This window comes from Mustela erminea, chromosome 9, assembly GCF_009829155.1.
Source record: "Mustela erminea isolate mMusErm1 chromosome 9, mMusErm1.Pri, whole genome shotgun sequence".
NCBI classification, from domain to species: domain Eukaryota; kingdom Metazoa; phylum Chordata; class Mammalia; order Carnivora; family Mustelidae; genus Mustela; species Mustela erminea.
Genome location: NC_045622.1, coordinates 52,733,224 through 52,758,390, shown reverse-complemented (window position 1 = coordinate 52,758,390; position 25,167 = coordinate 52,733,224). Strand labels below are relative to the sequence as shown.

The window sequence follows — 25,167 nt, the reverse complement described above, 5'->3', positions numbered from 1 at the left end:
GTCAGTCAATTTATGACAGAACTAAGACTACAACCCAGATATTCAGACCCCCACTTCCCATTCAGTAGGTAAGATCATCCTTTTAGTTCTCAATGATGTCTAAGTGTTATGGTTCCACCTGCTATTTTAGACAGGAATCATCTTTTAAATAAAAAAACAAAACACACACACACAAGTTTTACTGAGATATAATTCACTGAGATACAATTTATCCATATAGTGCACAATTTAGTGACTTTTTATATATTCACCGAGCTGGGCAACCATCCCCATAATCAATTTTAGAACATTTTCTTTTCTTTTTTTTTTTTTTAAGTTTTCTTTCTTCTCTTTTTTTAATTATGTTCAGTTGGCCAGCATATAGTACATCATTAGTTTTTGATGTAGTGTTCTACGATTCATTAGTTGTCTATAACACCTAGTGCTCATCCCAATACACGTCCATGTTAATACCCATCACCCTGTTACCCTATCCTCCTAACCCCCCTTCCTTCTGTAACCCTCAGTTTGGTTTCTGGAGTCCAGAGTCTCTCATGATTTGTCTCCCTCTCTGATTTCTTCCCATCCAGTTTTCCCTCCCTTCCCCTGTGGTCATCACATTTTATCACCCTAAAAAGAAACTCCATACCCCCTAATCCCATCTGCCTCTTCCCATAGCCCTGGGCAATGATTCATCTGCTTTTTGCCTATGGATTTGCCTAGATATTTCATATAAATGGAATCATATAATATGTGGTCCTTTGTGACTGACTTCTTTTACTAACACAATGTTTGCAAAGTTCAACCATGCTGTGGCATGGATCAGAACTTCACTTCTTTTTATTATCAAATAAAATATTTATTTGTATGGATGTGCCACATTTTACTTACCCATTAATCAGTTGATGGATATCTGGGTAATTTCTACTTTTTGGCTATTATGAATAATGCTGCTATAAACATGTGCAAGTATTATACGGACACGTGTTTCTATTTCTAGGTCATATAGTAACTCTATGCTCAATCTTTTAAGAGACTGCCAGACTTCTCTAAGTGTTTTTAACATTTACTTTCCCACCAGCAGTGTATAAGGGTTCCAATTTCTTCAAATCCTTGTCAACATTTGTTATTATCTTTTTATTACAGCCATCCTAGTGGGTATAAAGTGATATCTTACTGTGCTTTTGATTTGCAGTTCCCTCATAGTTAATGATTTTGAGCCTCTCTCCCATGTGCTTATTGGCCATTTGTCTGTCTTCTTTGGAGAAATGTCTATTCAGATCTTTTAGCCATTTTTCAATTGAGTTTTTTTTTTATTGTTCTGTTGTATTAGCTCCTTATATATTTATGATACAAGTCCCTTATCAGATATATGATTTAAGAAAATTTTCTCCCAAGGGGAACCCTCTTACACTGTTGATGGGAATGCAAGTTGGTGCAGCCACTTTGGAGAACAGTGTGGAGATTCCTCAAGAAATTAAAAATAGAGCTTCCCTATGACCCTGCAATTGCACTACTGGGTATTTACCCCAAAGATACAAATGTAATGAAAAGAAGGGCCATCTGTAGCCCAATGTTTATAGCAGCAATGGCCACGGTCGCCAAACTGTGGAAGGAACGAAGATGCCCTTCAACAGACAAACGGATAAGGAAGATGTGGTCCATATACACTATGGAATATTATGCCTCCATCAGAAAGGATGAATACCTAACTTTTGTAGCAACAGGGACAGGACTAGAAGAGATAATGCTGAGTGAAATAAGTCAAGCAGAGATAGTCAAGTATCATATGGTTTCACTTATTTGTGGAGCATAACAAATAACATGGAGGACACAGGGAGATGGAGAGTAGAAGGGAGTTGAGGGAAACTGGAAGGGGAGGTGAACCAAGAGAGACTATGGACTCTGAAAAACAATCTGAGGGTTTTGAAGGGGAGGGGGGTGGGAGGTTGGGGGAGCCAGGTGGTGGGTATTAAGGAGGGCATGTATTGCATGGAACACCAGGTGTGGTGCAAAAACAATGAATTCTGTTATGCTGAAAAGAAATTTTAAAAAAAGAAAAATTTCTCCCATTCTATGGATTATCTTTTTACTTTCCTGGTGGTAGAATTCGAAGCACAAATGTTTTTAATTTTGATGGTATCTACAAAGCAGGAAATCTTATCTTCCTAGTCAGCAAGAATAATTTCAACTTTTCAAGAGTCCTCTTTACTACATGTAGAAACTTGGGCTAAACACCTACTTACTTAACAGAGATCAAGAATTATGGTTGATAAAGCACAGTGTTAAAAATAAGCACACATCTGGGGCACCTGTGTGGCTCAGTGGGTTAAGCCTCTGCCTTCAGCTCAGGTCATGATCCCATGGTCCTAAAATAGAGCCCAGGACTGGGCATTCTGCTCAGCAGGGGACCCCTGCTTCCCCCCTCCCCCTCCACCTATCTCTCTGCCTACTTGGGATCTCTCTCCCTCTCTCAAATAAATATGTGGAATATATCAAATAAATATGTGGAATCTTTAAAAAAAAAAAAAAAAGCGTACACACCTAAACTGAGGGATAAACAAAGTTGCTATATATATGGGAGAAAATTCTAGGGCATGGTAACACCACCTAGATCATAGCCCTGTATCTAGGAAGTTGGCAGCTCCTATATAAATGAATTAGCCAAAAAATGAAAACTAAGCAATTTACCCATCTCTCTTCTAACTAGACCCCGAAAGAGCTCACTATGAAGGTGGAATAGGGGATAGGGTAAGTACACACAAAGATACAAGCCCAAAATAGTAAAAATTCTCAATAGTTCTCATTTCAGTTATTCAACAATTATTTCCTATCTATAATATCACTGCCTATTAGACATCTCTATGTCAAGGCATCTCAAATGCAAAGTGTCTAAAATTACCTTTTCACCTCAAATGCAATGTGTTTAAAGGCTTTCCTGTTTTCTCCAACTACCAATCCTCCTGACTTGTTCCTCTTCCTGTGTTCCTTATTTGGTTAATGATACTATCATCTACCATCTTACAGTGATCTATAACTATGCAGTTATATTTTTCTACAACATAGGGTACTTTCTGCAATTCGCCATTGTGCTTCTTATATTTGGCCTACTATTTCAGAATCCCAATTCTGATTTTATCATATAGTCTACTAGCTATGTCTACCAGCTTCAGTAAAGGAGTAAAGAGAACACATCCTTATATGAAGTGCCTTCTGTGTGGAAGGTACTTAATTAGGAAATTTGCATATAATCTTCACACAACAACCCTGTGAATATTATTCCAATTTTAGAGATAGGAAAATCCCAATCTTTCCTACAGATAGGAAACTAAAGCCAAAGGAGCTAAGTGACATATCTAAGGTCAGAGAGCTGGTAAGTGAGTAATCCAGAATTTGAATCAGGTCCACCTAAATCAGAAGCTCATGATAACTATTTATAAACAGAAAGCCAATTTCGTCAACACACCACAAGAAAAAGCCCTGCAAGCATGATGGCGAAATTTACCTTACATCAAGAGCCACTTAAATAAACAATTTGGGGAGTCAAACAAAAATCACTTATCAATGTGGACACCCAAACCTCTATTTCACTATCTTGTCCAGACAATTTCAGTGACTTTATCAGATACACTGTTAAAAGACTAATTATTCAGGGCATCTGGGTGGCTCAATCAATTAAGTGTCTGCCTTTGGCTCAGGTCATGATCTCCGGATCTTGGGATTGAGACCCGCATCCAGCTCCCTGCTAAATGGGAGTCTGTTTCTCCCTCTCCTTCTGCCCCTCTCCCCAGCTCATGCTCTCTCTCTCTCTCTCTCAAATAAATGAATAAAATCTTTAAAATCCTGTTTATTCTTCTAGAAGTTTTATCAATAAAAAGAAAATGAGCCCACCTAGTATGACCTCTTCTTAGTACCTCATGCTGAGTCCTGCTTCTTTTTCCCAGCAACTACTTGCCTTTCTTACTTATACTTAATCTCCAAATCTAGATGTGAGAGGAGGACATATGAATAAAGAAGAGGCAATCAAGAATCCAGAAAGGAGACATTCCAAAAATGACACTAGCTTGGAAAAAAACATTTCCAAATGAAGACACTCCAGTATTTCTTATATTTTGTGAGTTCATAAAAGTTTTATAACTTATAAAGTAAATAGATGGCTTCAGATTATACAAAGTCTAGCAAGAGCACAATTATTTTCTTAGAATTTTGCTAGAAATAGTTGATAAAGTATAAAAATAAGTTTATTTCCTCTCTGACTTCAGTCACCTTGGGAAAGAAAGACAAGGGAAGGATTTAAGGGCAAAAAAGGTATTAAAGAAAAATTAAGTCAAGGAAAGGACAGCTCTTTAAGCTACCAAAAGAAAAAAAAATTGTCTTAAGCATACAAATGGTTAGAAAGAAATCAAATACTGTACTTTTATCTCCAGGTAAGATGGATCGGTAAAATCGGTCCTTCTTTTTCTTCTCCTCTGGGTTTGGAGGCAGAGGTTTGGAACCATGGTTTAGGGTTCCCGCATCTTTGCTTCCAGCTCCAATCATAGTGCTGGTGTTTCTCATCGGAGGGGCTGGGGGTTTGTCTTGAATGTCTAGGCCGTTATTTGACATTGTCACCACCACCAGCAGCTACTGAAATCAGAAAGAACAACATAACTCTTTTATTATTTTCATGCAAAAGGAAATACATGTTGAAAAATTTCAAAGAATCCAAACGATATAACCCATCCTCGAGGGCCCAGCTCAAACCTTTCCACCACACACTGTAACTACTACCGTCTTACTCACTCAACAATACTCAAAGATGTAATACCTACTCTGTGCCAAGCACTGCTGAACATTCACAAGATTCTTCTTTTTCTCTACCTAAGACATTGGAGAGCACAGCAAACGAGCTTGATGTAGTTTGAAAGGCAGAATTTGGCCCAGCTAAATTAATTAGTAATCCCAGTGCCACTTACTAGCTTTAAAGAAATTCCTTAACCACTTGGGTTCCATTTATTCATTCATTAAATAAAACTAACATCATTCTACACAATGACCCTTTGCCAACCTCTAATTTTGTAACTTTAGGAAAATCATGTTCCCTCTCTAGAATGGACTGTATCACTATCAAGAGTCCCTAAAGCTGCTGGTTTTGTTAATAGTTTTACTGGAACACAACCGTTCATTTACATATTGTCTATGCCATCTTTCACATTCCAATGGCAGAGCTGAGTAGTTGCAACAGAGACTATATGCCCACAAACCTAAAATATTTATTTAGTGCTTTACAAGAAAAGTTTGCTGACCCTTGGCCTATATCATCTCTCCAGTATTTTCTTCCTCTAAAATTTAACCTTGATCTAAATATATGATAGTTAATGCAGTAACCATCCTGTCATATACGGTGTTGCATTTACTGGCAATCTCCAATGCTTCTGGCAAAGGGAAGGAATAAAATCTTTAAAAAAGGGAAAAAATTGATATTACATGGTAACAAGAGTTTTAATGAAGACGGATGTTATTACTTTAAATCAGTAAGTGTCCTTGACGATGGGCAGACATATACATTACAGAATTAATAAAGTCTCTCATTATCCTTCCAGGTTACAGTGGAAACTATATCTTTGGCCATGACTACTTAGAATATAAGCTCCGTCAAGTAAACACAATGGTGCTTTAGAGGCTAAAGTTTCTGATTAATAAATAAATAAATAAATAAACCAATGTAATAATCACCAAGAGCTTTTTAGAAATAAGATGTTCTGTTCTGACTCCCCTAAATTTTTATTTAGTGTAACTAGGTTATGGACAAAATTCTGTAATGTTAAAAATTACTGATCCCAGTGCCAGCCAGATTCGAATACCACTGCTTTAGATGTCCATTATTTAAATGCTATGAACAAAATTTATTAACCTTTTTTACATTTTTTAATAAATGTAGGACTAAATGATCCCCTGCATCTATTTCTCCCTTGAATTCTTTCTCTACATGCCATAAGCGATCTAAAACACAGCACTTCTCTATTTTTTTTACATTTTTTATTATGTTCAGCTAGTCAACATATTAGTTTTTGATGTAGTGTTCAATGATTCATTAGTTGTGTATAATATCCAGTGCTCATCCTAACACGCGCCCTCCTTAATACCCATCACCCAGCTACCCCATCCCCATAAACCCCTCCCTTCTGTAACCCTCAGTTTCCCAGAGTCCAGAGTCTCTCATGGTTTGTCTCCCTCTCTGATTTCTTCCCATTCAGTCTTCCCTCCCTTTCCCTATGATCCTCTGCACTACTCTTCATGTTCCACCTATGAGCAAAACCATACGATAATTGTCTTTCTCTGCTTAACTTGTTTCACTTAGCATCATCCCCTCCAGTTCCATCCATGTTGATGCAAATGGCAAGTATTCATCCTTTCTGATGGAATATACGAAATAAAAAACATATCTTCTTTATCCATTCATCTGCTGAAGGACATTTCGGCTCCTTCCACAGTTTAACTACTGTGGATGTTGCTGCCATGAACACCGGGATGCATGTGCCCCTTCTTTTCACTACATTAGCACTCCTCTACTTTAAAATCCATCACTGACATCCCAGAACAAAAACTAAAGTTCCTTACCAACTAAGCCACCATACCTGGACACAGCCTACACTCAAACTATACCTTGGAAATCTCTGTTCTCTTGTTTTGCCAAATCTCTTACCCTTCTTCCGATCCCCCGGTGCTTCTTGTCAAAGATTTCTCCCTCCTCTGACTGATAAAAATCTTACTCATCTTTCAGGCCAGATTCAAACTTCACCCTTTCTGTAACTCATCCAAACCTACCTCTACCAAACCAACCTCTACCTCTATCTGCTCTTTACTTCTCTTTTTGATCAAAAGAAATTAAGTAAGCAAGAAGAATTATTAATCTATATTAACTCTCTGGGTGGTGTGCTTTTATCCATTTCTTCTGGCTTCACTTTGCAGGTCTGCCTTTGCTTTTTCTCCCAGCCCTAACTCAAGTCCCTCAGCTCCCACAAAGGGGATTTCCATGGACTGAGTCCTCAAGTGCACCTTCCTACCCTGCACTGCAGGTTCCAAAATTATACTCCCTACAGCCACCTGACAGACTAAGCAGGCCCTTCCTTGCCTCTTAGGTCCTTCAGCCCAAAGCTACACTGAATATAGCTCCCCTTCAAGGCTACAGCCCAAGATTATACCAAGAGAGGTTCACCACCCTTTCCGATATAGGCTTTTCTTCATTTCTCAGATCTTCAACCATGTCTGGAGAATACTCAGGGGGTAGACCTCCACTTTCAAAATGATTCCAAATTATTGAAACCTAGAATCTGTTATTGGAATACAATGCTTGAATCCTCTGTACCATATTCTACCCAAGGTCATCTGGCCTATGCTTGAAAACTTCCATTTTTAGGAAATCTATGATCTCAAAAGTCAGCCTATTCTATCTTTGGTCACTTCATTAAGAAAGTTTTCACTTACATTAATTTCTATGTATTTCACACTGCACAGCAATTATTTGTTTATACATTTGCCTCGCCCCCCACACCCTCTTCTCTGCCAGCTTTAGACTATGAACTCCTCAAGAACAAAGTTCACTCTTACTTATTTCTCAATCCCCAACACCAGGTCTGGCAGAGAATAATCAATAAAGATTTGTTGAACAAATGAATAAAGAACAAGTAAACAAATAAATGAATAAGCAAACAAACACTACTTCTGTTAGTCCTAAATCCTATCTCACGTCTATTCAGAAAAGTCTATTGCTTCTTCCCCAGACTGAACTTTAGGTACTTGAAATCACCTTTCAAAATCCCCCAAGTCTTCTTGTTCTCTCAGTGTTTAACACTTCTCAATGTTTCTCAAATCAAGTTTTCTCAATGTTAAACATTGTCTGTATCTTCAACTATACACCGTACAATTTTGTACCTTCCCGATCCTTCCCTCTGAACTTACTTGGACTTGATGTTTCTATACTAATTTCCAGTTTCCCTGCAGCCCTCCAAACAGTCCCTTCCTGTGGTTTCTCCACAAGTCTTTACTTTCTTTGTACTTCATAGATCCCCTCACTGGTCATTTTGCAATCTACATTCAGCAAAATAATTGGCACATTTTTAAAACTATGCCATTTTAAACTTTGTTTATAGGAAAACAAGTCCAAAGGATCAATCCTGAGAGGAGAAAGGAAAAAATATACTCAATTCTTAAATAAGGAGACCAAACACATCTTAAATCTTCTCAGTCTGTGCCGGTCAAATATTTGGGACAATGACAAGCCAATGCCTTCTGACAGGCTGCAGTATAAAGCGAGGCTCAAAGCCAATGTTTAGAATGATAGTTCAGATGGCACCCCTCTATCCATCCTAGACAACAAACTGCTATAATAGAGGGAAAGACACGCTGATCACATTTTACCAATGCTCCAGAGGCTCAGGGAGCCTAATAATTTTGCGCAACTAATTATACTAAAGTATTAATTATGAATCAACTGAATGGCTCTGTAATAAACGCAGGATCGTTGTGAGGTTTCAGAAAGGCCATCCGTAAGGCGATATAATAAAAAGATGACTGGATCTAAAATCAAGAGATCTGGATTTAGGTCCCGGCTCTGCTATTTACTAGTTATGACTCTAATAAAAGTCCCCCAACCTATGAGCTTCAATTTGGTGTTTCCCACTCTACGGTCACTAGACAGATACTGGTCAAGAGGCAACCAAGGAATGGAAGTGATTTATGTCTCCTTTTCTAGAGAAAGAATAAAAATATAGTGCTAGCGCAGAAAGAAGGGAAAGAAAACGTTTTTCAAGTAGCCATTATGTGTAAGGTACTTTACATACTGAATGAAACAAGACACGGACTGTGGGAAGGACTGTGTACAGCAGCAGCTACTCCTTTCTACTCTATGACATCCGGATGCCACAGCCACTAATATAAAAAGGGCCAAGATAAAGAATTTAAGATATACATAACATCAAAGCCAGAAGCAACTTTTAAAGGTCGCCTAATCTGATCCTCTCATAAAACAGGTAGGAATACTGAGGTATTCATTCTGTAAACACAGAATGAAATTGCTTAAACACAGCAGTTTAAAGGTGGGATTAGAACCCATGTCTTCAGACTCTCTGCCAAAGAATTTTCCAAACATACCTGAAGTAATTCTATCCCCTATGTACCTTTTCTGACCTGAACTCTGCTACTCTTGATTTAGGTAAGTCAAATCCAGCCAGTGGCAAAAAAAAAGCACAATATAAACATGTTTGGCTAGACTTGGTTGACATTTGCTAAATGTCTTTCATGAGGCATAAATAAATTCTTGGTCTTCAAATCAGCCATGTGAAAGTTATGTACACCTTTTAATATCATTGCAGGTTCTTCACTTAAGTACAATTCAAATCAGTAAATTTTTACTGAGTACTTACTCATAAAGTGCCATGGTAGAAACCAGGGACAATGAGATAAATAAATGAATATGCTCTAATGCTAGACATTCTCATAGTTTAGTAAGCAAGATACATAGGACTAGAAAACCACAGTGCCAGGCCCATTGTGAACAGTGCTACAGAGCAGTACAAGTGGTAAAATGTCAGAAGACATGAAAAGGAAAGACAGTATTGAATTTAGGTGATCAGTGAGGCTTCACAGAAGAGGTGGTGTTAAAAGCAGGGGCTTAAAGAATAAATAAGTTAGACTAGTGGTCTTTGACCCTGAACTTTTTAAAACACCAGCTCAAGTACTTAGGGGGCAGTATACTAATATATACAACTTACTTTGAAATGTGTTTTTAAAAAGTAAGATGGATTATTGGATGAACATGGGTATAATATTCTTGTCCATATATAATTTATAGTGGATACGATAAAGCAAATATATGAAAATGTTAATGGTAGAAGAATCTAGGTGGTAGACATACAGGTATTCACTATAAAATTCTTTAAACTTTGATGTACTTTTGAAATTTCTCCTAATAAAAGGGGTAGAGGGCAAATACCAGTACTGAGCTCTGATTTAACTAGTCTGAGATAGGTACAGGCATTGGTAAAGTACCTGAACCAAAGAAAACAAACAATAAATAAGCAGACTATTTTGATGGAGAATGATAATGGCAAATGCATCCTAGACCACAGGAATAGCGTAAGTGTGAAAGTACAGTGAGGTAGAATGCAACACAAAAATAAAAAAGTAGGACACAAGATCAGAGAGCCTTTTATGTTCTATAACACCTACAGCACTAGTCAGAAAAATGGTCCCTTCTAAGCAGTTCTAGATCCACGCAATGAATGTCCCATGTTAAAAATAAAAGATGACACTTGATTTAAAAAGGCTGTGGAGAGATGACAATGAGAAAAGAGCTGTTGCCTGGAGGAGGGGACCAGCTGCCATCCGTCTGCACTGAGGGCTCTATGATGCCTTCATCTCACACAATGGGACTTGGAGTTTTGGAGAGTCCTATAAACTGCTTAACAGAGTTGCTCAAATTCTAAAAAAGTTTCCCCACAGACCTCCTGAACTATCTTTACAAATAGGATTTCAGCCGTCATTTGGCACTGATAGCTTAATAACCACTAACATTAGAAAACACTTTGGAATTTACAGAAAACTTGGAAATCTGCTTGGTTGGTGTCAGTTTTCTCATTCACGCATGCAAATATTTATTCATCACCTACTGTATGCCAGGCTGTGCTAGGTGCTGGGGATAAAATAGTGAGCAAGTCAGAAGAAGCAAAGTATCAGAGACACTGCCAGTCACCCAGAGCCAGCAGAGGCATGGATGTGAAATAAAGTCTGTGTGACTCCAGGACCAACTCTTTTTCTACTACACCACGTGTCACTGTTCACTCTAACGGCAAAGGGACTAGATAACCTCTAATAACTCCTCACGCCATTATCTAAGGTGAAGTAGGGAAAGGAAGAAGAAAAAATAAAACCTAGTCCACATATTAATCACATTTGTCAGTCAACAACTCAAAGCAGCTGACACTGGCACAACCAACACTCCACCCAGAACTGGGGAGTACTGCATGCCCTTGACACCTGGTTATGAGAATCTGATCTTTAATTAAATTGTGCCAAGAGGTTTTCTTTGGCAGGAGCTCGGAATGCTGCAGTCTTGAATTCGCTGAGGGATGTCCTTCTGACACGTCCAAGGCACTCCCACTATGCAGCCTCCAGCCACTTGCTCTGGTTTAGCAACAAGAAAGCAACTGCTGAGGTAGCAGGGAGGAAAACTGGAGGCTGTTTCTGGGTTGCTGGAAAAGCTACTTTAATTTCTGACACTGCTTCCACAGGTAAAATACAAGTAAGACTGTACTTTATAGAGTTACAAGAATTTATTTTTTAATATTTTATTTGAGAGAGAGAAAAAGAAAAGAGAGAGAGTGCGCATGAGTGGGAGGAGGGAGAAGGAGAGGCAGACTCCCTGCTGAGCAGGGAGACTGGACATGGGGGTGGATCTAAGGACCCCGGGATCATGTTCTGAGCTGAAGGCAGATGCTTAATCAACTGAGTCACCGAGGCACCCTGATTACTAGAATTTAAAAGCATAGATATATAGATATATAGATATATCTATATAGAGAGATATATAGATATACATGGAACATATATATGCACCTAGCATGTTGCCTGGCACAAAATAGATGTCCAATAAATATCTGTTCTTATCCCCCACTCATCTTTCCAGTTTTATCTCTACTATTCCTTAAACTTAGTCATTCCAGCTCAATATGCTTTCATACCCCTGCCTTTGCCCACACTGTTCTCCCCGCCTAAGATGTCCCAACTTGTCTGCCAAGCAAACTCCTCCTCATTCTTCAAGACCCACTTTGATTCACTTTCTCTATGAAATCTTCACAGAACCCCCTCTAATTCTGTCTTTTCCCCAACATTTTAATTTAATTATACATACTTCTATGCAGCAGTTTCTATATTTCTGGTCAGACCCACCAGACCACAAACAAGACAAGGGACAAAACGGAGTCTGTCATCAAGTCCCACCCAGCACAGACCTGGCACACACTAGGTACCTTGCAAAGGCTCACTGACTAAGGCAGCCTGGTTTACAGAAAAACAAAACAAAACAACAACAACAACAACAAAAAAAAACCCAGAAGCTAGAAGGATCCTGAAAAACCAGCCAATCTCAAACCTTTATTTTATAGCTGGTAACCTGAAACCCACAGGGGTATGAAATTTACCTAAGATCACTCAGTGAAATAGTGAGGCCATGAAGAGACACCGATTATTCTGATTCTCTTAAAAACACTCTTTCTACACTAATTATAATTTGAGACAGAATGAACAAAGGTCTGTATCTGGAATTAGAGAGCGTGGGAGCCAGAGAAGTGAAATGGAAAAGGAGAGATTTGGGGTCCAAGACTTAAGCTATCCCTGTACCTTCACCCTCCTCTCCCCTGCCCCAATAATACCTACACATCTTCCTTACTTCTACCACCCTTGCAGAAAGCCACTAGAGTTACTTGCAGAAATTCCTTACCGCCTTACCATATTGGGAAATTCCTGACCTGCAGCCCCAATTAAGCTATTCCTAACAGTTAAGGGGAAAATTTAAATCTATTTTACCAAACCATTAGACTTCCCAATGGATGCCCTGGAGTGAGAAAATCATCACTAAAATGTGAGGCCCATACAATCCGAGAGCTGGAAGGAACTTATAAGGCCATCTGGTTCAACCACCCAAGAAACACTGGAATCTACTCAGTTGTCTCCTGAATGGATTCACCTTCTAGTCAATCTCTGCCCGAACATTTCCTGTGATTTCCCACACACCTTATCCTTGCTGCCCGGTACCCCATTCCTAGTCACCTCACTCAAAGACTTTAGTTCCTAGATTAGTCTTCTTCTGTACCTCCCCAGTTATCATTCTAGATGGCCTCTACACTCTGCCAACAATGATGACTGTTCCAACACACTGGCCATTTCAACTGTTGCCCTTTAATCCAAATTGGCCAATACTCCCATAATCACACCCTGAACCTTATCACCAAAATGTGTATTAACTCCAGTACCTGGAATGAATCCTATATACTCCAATACAACCTTCTATCCATGCAGCTCACTTGCTCAAGAACTTCTACTATAATTCCTAGACTTTATTTTGAGCTCAAACCCACTATCCATTAGTACCTCCTATCTTCACCTCTCTTTTTCCTTAACTATAGCCCGTCAAAATCATTCAAACATCACAAGCCATCAATCCTCTAAAACCCAACAACAAAAAACCAAATGACTCAATTCAAAAATGGGCAAAGGACTTGAAGAGATATTTCTTCAGAGAAGTATGAATGGCCAATAAGCACATAAAAAGAAGTTCTAATGTGCTTATAATTACTAATCACATGTGCTTTTAATCACTAATCATTAGGGAAATGCAAGTCAAAACTACAATGAGATAACACCCTGCACCATTAGAATGGCAACTATCAAAAAAAGAGAAACCAAAAAGTGTTGGTGAGGATGTGGAGAAATTGGACATTGCTGGTGGGAATGTAAGTTGGTACAGCCACTGTGGGAAACATTATAGCAGTTTGTCAAAAAGTTAAAAATAGAATTACCATAAAATGCAGCAATTCCACTTCTGGATACATATACACAAAAATATTCAAAACAGGGTCTCAAATATATATTTGCACACTGATGCCCATAATAGCATTATTCACAACAGCTAAAATGTGGAAGCGATACAAGTATTCTTTAACAGATGAATAGATCAGCAAAATATAATATACACATACAATCAAATATTATTCAGAAAAAGACAGAAATTTTGTAATATGCTACAACATGAATGAACCCTGAGAACATTATTCTAAGTGAAATAAACCAATCACAAAAAGACAAATACCATATGATTCCACTAATATGAGGTACTTAGAGTAGTCAAAATCATAAAGACAAAAAGTAAAATGATGGCTGCCAGGGGCTGGTAGGAAAGGAGAATAGGGAGTTATTGTTTAATAGGCACAGAATTTCAGTTTTACAAGATGAACACTTATAAGATGAATGGTGCTAATGGTTGCATACTAATGTTAATAATGTATTTAATGCCACTAACCCACACACTTAAATAGTTAAGATGGTAAGTTTTATGTTATGCATATTTTACCACAATAAAAAAAAAAATGTGCTGAAAGTTCCCTATGCCATCACAGTCGTATTACCACAGGAGCCTGTTAATGCTGGGGTAGAGGCCAATGAACTAAGACTTAAGATATTAATTACAAGTAATGGTTAACTGATTCTCAGTAAAATGTGTAAGACAATAAGTTTGTAACAGGCTGTCACTGTACATGTATACTTTAAACAAATTTGATCAATCTAAACAAATCTGATAAATAAAAACAACGACAATAACACACACACACACACACACAAAACAATCAACCGCCTTGTCTTCTCTCCCTTTACAAAATGCAACTGGCAAAATCCCAGCTTTGGGATAGTTGAACTCCCACTCTCCCCCAACTGTCTCTGTACTGAAGCAGCTGAATATCCTAAAGAATGTTACCTAATTGACTGCTTTCACTTGAAAATTATGAATACCTTTCTGCAAAAGATTACCTTGCCTCAAATGGGGATTTAATTAGGCTTCCCACTCACCCCTTCACCTTCGCTGATGAACTCACCTTCTGTAAGAAAACAGAAATCCTTGCAGGAGAACTCCATCTTCCCACTCACAGATCTATATGCCTCCCTGCCCCTGTACCACCCATTTACAATGAAGGAGGTATTCCTACTCCCATCAAAAGCCATTCCTTCTTCTTCCTCAACTTGCACTCCCTCTCACCTGGAATGATCTCTTTTAGCTATACTAATCAACCAAACTATCAATCAATCTCTCCCACTCCCTCTCCATCTCTCTTTCTTAATTCTATTCAGTCATTCAATATGTATTTATTGAGCACCTAATGTACCAGTACTAATCTAGCTGAATAAGACAATGTCCCTGTGTTCGTGGATTTTATGGACTAGTAAGAAAAGCAGACAAAGAAGTAAGCAAATATATAATGTCAAGACCATAATGAAAATAAAGAGTAGTGCATGTGACTCTGGGTTGGGGGAGGCCAGGGATGGGTGATATATAAGACAAGATAACGAGGACAGGCTTCTTTAAGGAAAAGACACTTAAGACCTGAATGAAATGAGACAACTAATCAACGTAACATGTGGAAGCATTTTAAGCAGAGGGAGCAGTAAGTACAAATGTCCAAGATGAGAATATTTTGGGGCATGTAGAGCAGCAAAAAGGACAAGACCAAAGTTTAGTGAACAAGGAGAAACATGGCAGAAAAATTAAATTAGAGGTGCAGCCAGAGGTCAGACTATATAGGACTCTATAGGCCACAGTAATTTGGATCTTGTATCAAGCATGGGAAGACACTGAAGAATTTTGAGTAGTGATCTGATTTATGTTTTAAATGGACCACTCTGGCTATAGAAAATAGACTGCAGGGGAGCAAAGGAAAAATGAAGAGACCATTAAAAAACTATTACATTAATTGAGGTGGGAACTGGTGGTAGCTTGACAGGACTGCAGTAGGTATACTGTAGTACAGCAAAGGTAGATATTTTGAAGGTGGAACCAAATGGCTTATTTAGAGACTGGATGTACAGCGTAAAGGAAAAAAATGAAGATGATCTCTAGATTTTTGGCCTGATCTGTAAATACTGAGTGAATATAAACATGCTATAGTGTCTCCTATTCAAAGACACACATACACATATACCCCTTCCTTGACACCAACATATTCCTCAAAACACATTTCTTTGTTTCCCTTCATAGCAAAGCTTTTCAGAAGAAGTGTCTATTTACACTACCTCCACTTCCTTTGGTTCACTAAGTAACACCCTCTATTTCACCAAAAGTAGTCTTGTCAAGACAACCAACCATCTCCATGTTGCCAAATCAAATGGTTACTATTCTGTCCCCACCTTACCTAATCTCTCTGCAGCATTCACCTGGCTTTCCTTTTACCTTTCTGTGTATTCCTATCTCCTTTGCAGACTCTTCCTAGCTATCCTTGACATGTCCAAGGCTAAGAACCTCCTTTCCTCATACGCTATACTCTTGTCTAGATAATTTCATCCATTCCTATAGCTTTACTTATTACCTATATGTTGACAGTACCCAAGTTTTTACCTTTAGCCCAAAAGTTCTTTCAGACTAATAATCATCTGTTAGACAATTCTGCCTGCATTTCTTCTAAGTACCTAAACCTACAATGAACAAATGAAACTCTTGGTTTTCACAGCATCTATCATGAAATATTTTTGCTTATTTATTATACGTCTCCAGCAATAAACAGTAAGCTTCACAAAGAAGCAATTAAGTTCTTTGTGTTTACCAGTCTATACCTAGCAACGAAGGGGGCTCAGCAAAAGGACACACCAAGATTTACTAGACCCTGTCTCTAGCCTCAAAAAGTCACATACTAATGGGACTGATGATCCATAAACCACAATGACGGTATGACACAAGAAGTGCAACTGTGAGTGGTGAGAGGAAGAACACGAGTGTTTCATGAATCCCAAAGAGGGGCCTTAATAGCCTAGGAGCCAAGGAAGACTTCCTTTAGAAGATAATTTAAGAGTTTATTTTTGCAAAAATAGCTATTAAGTGCCTACTAGATAAATTTTTATATAATTATTTTTAAGCTTTAAAATAACTCTTCAAAGTAGGTGTAAATATATTCTATTTTATATATGAAGTTTAAAAAGATAAAAAACGAAGGACCTAGTAGGTTATGGAAACAAAATCGGAACTGAGGTCAGTATGCTTTTAAATCCCTCCCCCTCCTTCCTTTTCTTATTCCTTTTTTCCCACCCTGTATCACAAGGTGCCACCAAAAATAATATCTTTTATACTTGCCACCTACTATTTGTTTGACCTAAAAGAAATCCCTATATCTTTTGAACTTGCTTTTTAACACGGTGTTCAATTACCAGTCTCTAAATCATCCTTGTTCTAACTCCCTCCTTTTCCTTCATTATTAAGGATTGAGGCTCAGTTTTAAACCAGTCAGTGAGCAACCCCAGGCATTTCCTTTTTTTTTTTTTAAGACTTTTTTATTTTATTTTATTTATTTGAGACAGAGCGAGTGAGCAAGAGCAAGGTGGAGAGGCAGACTTCCCACTGAGCAGGGAGTCCAGTGCAGGGCTTGATCCCAGGATCCTGAGATCATGACCTGAGAAGGCAAACACTTAACCAACTGAACCACCCAGGCACCCCCTAGGCATTTCTTCTGAGCATTTTTCACGGCTGAAAATGCATTCGGGAACAACCACAGTAAATCTGTAGAGCACTTCACAGTTTACAAATTAGTTTCACACATTCATTATTTCATTTGATCTTCATCAACCCTATGAGGTGTTAAATTCCTGTTTTACAGAGGCCAGTGGAAGTGAAATGTCTAGCCTAGCTCCATCTGGATTTTAAAAATTGAATTTAAGAAAATAGAGGGGTGTGGAAAAGGAGGAAGAGAGTAGATGACTTATAGAGGAAACTCAACCAAGTGACCTAGAGCCAGGAGAAATTAACAGGGACCAAATCAGTTTCCCTTTCAAGGTAATGAGTGTTTGGCCATGGCACAGTGACCCACCACATGGAACTGCTTTTTTTTCATCTCAGTAATACCTTGAGTCCGGCCCCACATGTGGACAAAAAATGTAAGAAAACTCTCTGTATACTATATGCATTCACAGGGTCAGAAGAGACCATGGCATAAGAGAACAGATACCACCTTTAGAGAAGACTTGAATTTAGGCACCAGCTCAGCCACTGACTTGCTGATTAAAGTTTCCCCTTGTGTTATCATAGCCCCTTGTGCTTCTATCACACATACATTAACACATGAGCTTACAGATGTCTATACTCTTTGATTCACAACAAAGGGTAGCAACTGAGTCCAGTTTCCATCTTTGTATCCCCAGCACCTGGCACCATAACTAACACAGAACAGGTGATCCAGAGAATGTGTGATGATGACAGATGTCATATTCAAAGCTCTTTGTATACATGCGCATTCCACATTACAATGTATACAGTGAGTGCCAGGAAAATAGCAACCTTGTCTTATCTCTGTTTCCCCTCTCATTCTCCCACTTTGAGAATGCTACTCAAGAAAAGTTAGTTGAATAGAAACAAAACAGTCCAAAAAGCCAGCCTTCAGAAGTAAAGAAATTAACCTATGTGGTCCTCTTTTCCAGACTGTAGTCTTTCCCACCACACCTACCTCTACCCAAATAATACCTATCTTGCCCAGTCCACCCTCTTCTTCAAAAAATCACTGTTCTTCTCCCCCAGGACCCCACCTTCTCTCCCTCTACCCCATCTCTACTATCCCCTCTTCTTTCATAGGCTCACAAGTCACCTCTTTTCCTCCAGGTAAGCAATGCCTCAAAGCTGCCATAGAGCTTTTGTTCTGTCATTTGTCACAAAAGACAGTCTGGGCCTCTGCCCAGCCCCACTGGACACCTTGCTCTTCTCCCACTCTAGTCTTCAAGCTCTCCACTTCTCATCTTGCTTACTCCCTACTGCCTACCGCTGCCTCCTCCCCTCTGCAAAGGAAGAGGGGGTCAAATCCTGGAAGAAAGATTGCTTATTAGCAGGCCCAAAGCAAGACACAGAGGAAGTAAGGAAAGAGACCGGCACTTGGGGAAGACAGAATTTGTAGATGAAAGCTAAACGTAAGGAAGTTAGGGAGGAAACAGTGTTTGGACCTCACAAACACCACAACAAAGGTCCCTCGAACCTATTAATAATGAGAAAGCTTAACCAACAATTCTATTTCCTATATTTCTTTTTTAAGATTTTATTTGTAAGTAATCTCTACACCTAACACAGGGCTCAAACATGCAACACCAAGATCACGAGTCCCAAGCTCCACTGACTGAGCCAGCCAGGCAACCCTTAACCAACAATTCTATAAGGAAAAGAGAAGAGGGGCACCAGGGTGGCTCAGTGGGTTAAAGTCTCTGCCTTCGGCTCCGGTCATGATCCCAAGGTCCTGGGATCGAGCCCCGCATCGGGCTGTCTGCTCGGCAGGGAGCCTGCTTCCTCCTCTCTCTCTCTGCCTAACTCTCAGCCTACTTGTGATCTCTATCTGTCAAATAAATAAATAAAATCTTTAAAAAAAAAGGAAAAGAGAAGAAAGCCTAACCAAGAAGAGAAGGACCCAAGAGAGGGAAGGAAAAACTAGCTATGGGGGGAAAGGATAAGAAAGGGAAGTATGAAAAGAGTAGGAAAAAGGAAGAACGTGGAGGGTGGGAGAAAAGATGGGTAAGGGAAGAAGGAAAAATGAGCGGGAGTAGGAAGTAGAAAGAAAAATGGGGGGGGGGGGGGGACAGAGACAGAATCACAGAAAAACTCAGGGAAGGAAGGAGATCAAAATCATCAAGGTAGGTTAGTATCAGGCCTAACATGTTTCTTGGTCCCAGATGATCAAGGAAAGAATTGTAATAAGACATTACACAGCCCCCAAGGTCTATCATTAACTAGGCTGAGTAAGGAGGGGGCTCCAATGAAGATAGTCTAGTTTAAAGATTTTATTTATTTATTTGACAGAGAGAGATCACAAGTAGGCAGAGAGGCAGGCAGAGAGAGAAGAAGGGAAGAAGGCTCCCCACTGAGCAGAGAGCCTTATGTGGGGCTCGATCCCAGGACCCTGGGATCATGACTTGAGCCAAAGGCAGAGGCTTTAACCCACTGAGCCACCCAGGCACCCCAAGATAGCCTAGTTTAAAACAGTTTTACACCCAGGTATCAAATCACTGGCCAGGCATTAACATGCCTTGACCTGTTTCTTTCCAACCCCACCTCTCTACACCCAACCTATCTATACTCAACACCAAAACAATCAGCATTTTCAACCTCTGCCTTGTCCATTAAGCATCTGGGTCCTCAGCAGACCAGCAAGATGGCATCCAAAAGGCTGGCTGGAGAGGATACAAAGGTCTTCTTCTCAGATTCCCCTGCCTCTCACATTGTTGAGGGGGACATCTCTGAAGCTCATTCTAGGGCTTTAACCAGCTCACCTTTCCAAAACGCAGTTTACAGAAGGTCAAGCTCTTCACCACACAGATAAGGAAACTGAGGCACACTGAGGCTGCCTGAACCATACCTACCCTTCCTTAGGTCTCCAATGTCCTGGTTTACTCCACCTCTTAATAGGTCACTTATAATATAATGCCCCTCCCCAAAACCCAAGAGAAAACACCCCATGGTCCCAGCAGGCCTGCAGCTAAGCCAAACAGAGTGGAAAGCATCACAGTAACCACCAAGCACAACGGTGTTAGCAAAGGAGAACGGCTCCTGAGACACAGCAGTTCACCCCAAAACCAGCTTCTCCTTCACAACCTTCCCTAGCCAGAGCTCTGCTTCCAGGTGCTGGCCTAGGAGGCCAGCTCATCTGAGGGTTCAGCCCTCAGCCCCTTCTCTTGCTTAGGGTCTCTTTAAGGCAAGACCCTAAATCCGCCAGAATGCGAGGCACCACTCCCCGGAAGCCAACGGAGACCCCTCCCCCTCCCCAGCAGCGCCCAGCTAGGCGCGCCCCAGGGTGGGCCAGTATTACCTGGTGGGGGGAGCTGGCCCCGGCATCTCTGGCGACTGTTTTTGTCGCAGAGCCGCACCTCTCCCGCCCAGCTAGCTGCACAACGCGCTGGCTCCACCCGCGCCGCTCTACTCGTCTGGGGCCGGGCTCCCAGCAGCTCAGCCGCCCCAGCTCCCGCTCCCGGTGCAGCACGCTCCCGCCCTCGCAGGGCGCAGCAAAGGCGCAGCTTGGGGTTGGCGAAGCTGAAGGGGCGGAGGAAGAAGGGAGGGAAGGAGGTGGGAGGAAACCGCGCTTCTCCTTTCCCAGAAGCTCTGCGGGCGGGGAGACTACTACCTTCCCACCCTCTCAGCTATCCTCCACACCTAGGTTCCAGCAGAAGGTAATTTCTCACGGGGCCAGACTTTCCAGGGCCTGTCAGAGTCCTGGGTGAGCCCCAGAGTCAAGGAAGAGAACCAGACCCCCTCTATGCCTTAGTTTCTGCAGCTGTGTCTGGACTCCGGGGCAATTCTGGTCAAACCCAGGATTTGATCAGATTAGCCTTCTGGTAAAGAGATGTACGCACCCCTCTACCCCACCAACGAAGGTGTCTGATGTCCTAGGGAAGACTCAGGGTGGGCAGTTACATTGCTTCTTGGCAAAGAAAGCTCAGCAGCAGCTACCATTTACTAAGTGCTATTGTGTACCAGGTGCTTTACGAAATGTTACGTCTTTCTCACCACAACCTTATGAAGTAGGCTCTCTACCAAATCACATGTTAAAACTGAGGTCCAGGAAGAATGTGGTTTCATACGATAAGTATTTCTTAAGCACATACTGTGAATTAGACATTGTAATGAGTCCAGAGCTGAACAACACATTACAGGACATTCACTAACCCAGGCCCAAACCCCCTAAGTCCCACTAGTGCCCCCTCAACAATTTAACCAAAAAAACCACCTTCATACATATCTAAATGCTTCCTAAAAAATAATACTGCCCCCATCAACTTCCCCTCTATACCCTGTTATTGAGACATATGACAGGAGTCAGATTATGCAAGGTAACTTCCAGGTCAGAGCCAGGAGTTGGGGTTTTGTTTTAGGTTTTAAAAATCAGAAGGCTTTGGAAGATTTTAAGCATAATGACAAGGCCTAATTTACATCTTTAACAGGATCGCTGACTGCTGAATGGAGAATAAAGGGGAGAATGGTGGAAAACGAGAAAACAAATTAGTAGATTCTTACGGAACTCCAGGCACAAGATAATGATTTAGACTAATTATTAGAAGATAAGCTAAAACAAAACAAGCATATTCTAAAGATACAGCTCAGAAGCAGCAGCAGCAGGAACTCAGTGAAAGACAGAATGTAATCTGTGAAGGAGAACAGTGACTTTCCCAAGACCACACAACTGGAAAATGGCCAAGTTGTCCCAACTTTGATCTGACTCCTAAATCTATGCTTTATTTCTCTCTGCCATGTTAGTCATCTTTATATAAAATTGACATACCCTGTCCCAGCTGCTAGAGAGAAATTTTTTGGCTTTTATCCATTTCCCCTGCCAGATATCCACACACCTCCATTCTATGTGCCCAAATCATTTAACTGCAGAAGGGTGTAGGGGAAGAACTCCAATGAGGATGGAAAGAACTCTTCTGTTAAGTATGTTTTGCCTTTTCCAGACCCTGAGTACCCATGCTAGTCCAATTATAAGAAGTCCCAAATTTAGTGGAGGAAGGAGGAGTTTCTCAAAGGCATCCATATTCTAGAGAGACACAGTCAATAACACAGAGTGTGGGACCAGCTGCACTATGAGAACTCAGCTTCAAAGTAGTTTTAGGATGTTCTTTTGACCCCACACCCTTCTCTCAACTTATACAGCATGGATGAAAGGCAGAAGCAGTCCTCTGCCTTGGACATTGTTTTTCAAAGTAATCATCAATAATCATAGTGTCTGATCTTAACCAACTTTCCACCCCATGCAGCATCCCCCACCCCTTAGAGATGGTTTTCCACATTCTGCTGAAATACACATAAAGACAGAGAGCTCACTTGGAAATAACACTGTTGGGCAATGCTTCCTAACATTCAACCAGCCTCTCTGTAAACTTCCATCTGCCTTCTGGAGCGATCAGAAAATGTCCTTCAAGACAAATATTAAAGGCTTTAAGATATATGTTATGGTAATCTATCAAGCGCCTGAACTTTTTCCTCTTCTCCAGGATAGATACTCCCAGTTCTATTAGTCACCTGGTCATTCACTAACTACTGAAGCATCTTGTATAAGCTACCAGGGACAGACACATCAGTGAACAAGACCATACCTTCAAGGAGTTTACAGTTTCAGTATGATGATTTTCAACTCTCCCTTTGTATCAAAATTACCTGGGAAACTTTAAAAATATATACTGAAGTTCTAGCACAGATTTTGATCCAATTGGTCTGAAATATGTCATAGGAAAATATCTTTATGGATGTAACTAAAGCTACATAGATATCCATCTATATAAAGGACTAACATTACCTGACTTCAAGACCTATTATAAAGCTACAGTTAGCAAGGCAGTATGGTATTGGCAAAAGAAAAGACAAATAGGTCATTGAAACAGAATAGAGAGTCTGAAATAGACCTACACAAATATAGTCAACTGATCTTTGACAAAGAGCAAAGTAAATTCAATGAAGAAATAAGAGTCTTTTCAATAAATGGTGCCAGAATAACTGCAAAAAAAAAAAAAAATTGGTCTGGACACAGACTTTTCACTTTACACAAAAATTAACTCAAGATGTATCACAGACATAAATGTAAACTAAAAAACTATAAAATGTATAGAAGCTAACATGGGAGATCTAGATGACCTTAGTTTGGTTATGACTTTTCAGATACAACAGCAAAATCATGACCCATAAAAGAACAAGTTGGTAAACTGAACTTTATTAAAATGTACAACTTCTGTTCTGCAAAAGATACCATTAAGAGAATGAAAAGACAAGTCATAGACTTGAGAAAATATTGGCAAAACACATATCTGATAAAGAACTTGTACCCAAACAACAGATGTTGGCAAGGATGCAGAAAAAGGAGAACCCTCTTACACTGCTGGTGGGAATGCAAACTGGTGAAGCCAGTCTGGAAAATAGTAAGGAGGTTCCTCAAAAAGTTAAAAATAGTATTACCCTCTGTCCCAGCAATTGTACTACTAGATTTTTAACCCAAAGGATTCAAAAATACAGATTTGAAGGGACACATTCACGCCGATAATAGCAGCATTATCAACAATAGCCAAACTATGGTAAGAGCCCAAATGTCTATCAACTAATGAATGGATTAAGAAGATGTGGTTTGTATAACTCTGTGTGTACGTGTGTGTGCATGATGGACTGTTCCCCAACCATCAAAAAGAATGAAATCTTGCCCTTTGCAATGATGTGGATGGAGCTAGAGTATGTTATGCTTAGCAAATTAAGTTAGAGAAAGACATATACCATATGATTCCATTCATATGTGGAATTTAAGAAACAAAACAAATGAACTTATGAGAAGGAAAAAAAAGGTGGGGGGGAGAAAACACCAAAGACTCCTAACTATAGAGAACAACCTGAGGGTTGATAGAGGGAGATGGGTAGAGGATGGGCTAAATGGGTGACGGGTTTTAAAGAGGGCACCTGTTATGATGAGCACTGGCTGTTATCTGTAAGAGATGAATCACTAAATTCTACTCCTGAAACCAGTATTACACTATGTGTTAACTAACTAGAATTTAAATAAGAATTTGAAGCAAACAAACAAAAGTAGAACTTGTATCTAAAATGTACAAAGAACTCTTAAATCTCAACAGCAAGAAAACAAACAACCCAATCAAAAAATAGGTGAGAGATCTGAACAGACACCTCACCAAATAAGATATAGAGAATATGAAGAGATAATCAATACCATATGTTGTTAGGGACAATAATGAAGTACAACTACATACCTATAACATGGCTAAAATACAAAACACTGATAACACCAAATGTGAGTGAGTATATACAGCAACAAGAATTCTCATTCACTGCTGATGGGAATGCAAAACAGTACAGCCGCTTTGGGAGACAGTTTGGCAATTTCTTATAAAGTCAAATATATGCTTACCAAATAATCCAGCAATTGCATTCCTAGGTATTTATCCAAGTGCACTGAAAATTTATGTCCACACAAAATCCTACCCATAAATATTTATTACAGCCTTATTTATAATTGCCAAAATATATAAACAACCAAAATATCCTTCAATAGATAAATGAGTAAACAAATATCCATACAATGGCCAGTTATTCAGCAGTAAAAAGAAAAGAACCACCAAACCACAAAAAGACACAGAAAAACCCTAAGTGAAAAAATACCAAGTAAAAAGCTAGTTTGAAAAGTATGATATTCTGGAAAATGCAAAACTACAGAAGCAGCAAAAATATCTATGGTTGCAACAGGTTCAGAAGTAGGGTGGGGTAATGAAGAGGTGGAACAGAGGGCATTTTTAAGGCATTTAAAGGCAATGAAATTATTCCATGTAATACTATAATGGTGGATATATATCATTGTGTATTTGTTAAAACCTGCAGAACTGTACAACACAAGGAGTGAACCCTAATATAAACTATGGACTTCAGTTAGTAATATTGTC

General features: G+C 39.7%; 1 protein-coding gene and 1 pseudogene across 4 annotated transcripts in view; one reads left to right on the top strand and one right to left on the bottom strand.

The window, feature by feature from the left end:
- PAK1 (p21 (RAC1) activated kinase 1) overlaps window positions 1-25,167 on the bottom strand; it is a 148,216-nt gene that overhangs the window by 64,226 nt on the left and 58,823 nt on the right. Inside the window, exons 1-2 of one of the 4 annotated variants that reach the window (XM_032356794.1) lie at window positions 20,550-20,769; window positions 4,395-4,605 (exon numbers count right to left, since the gene is read on the bottom strand). In XM_032356794.1, the coding sequence (XP_032212685.1) occupies window positions 4,395-4,584 (190 nt within the window). In that variant the 5' untranslated portion in view covers window positions 4,585-4,605; window positions 20,550-20,769. Of the gene's footprint in view, window positions 1-4,394; window positions 4,606-20,549; window positions 20,770-25,167 lie in introns of those variants that run through there. The other 3 variants (XM_032356796.1, XM_032356795.1, XM_032356797.1) reach the window with 3 other exon arrangements.
- The window catches only part of LOC116599735, a 38,335-nt pseudogene continuing 33,625 nt past the window's right edge, over window positions 20,458-25,167 (top strand).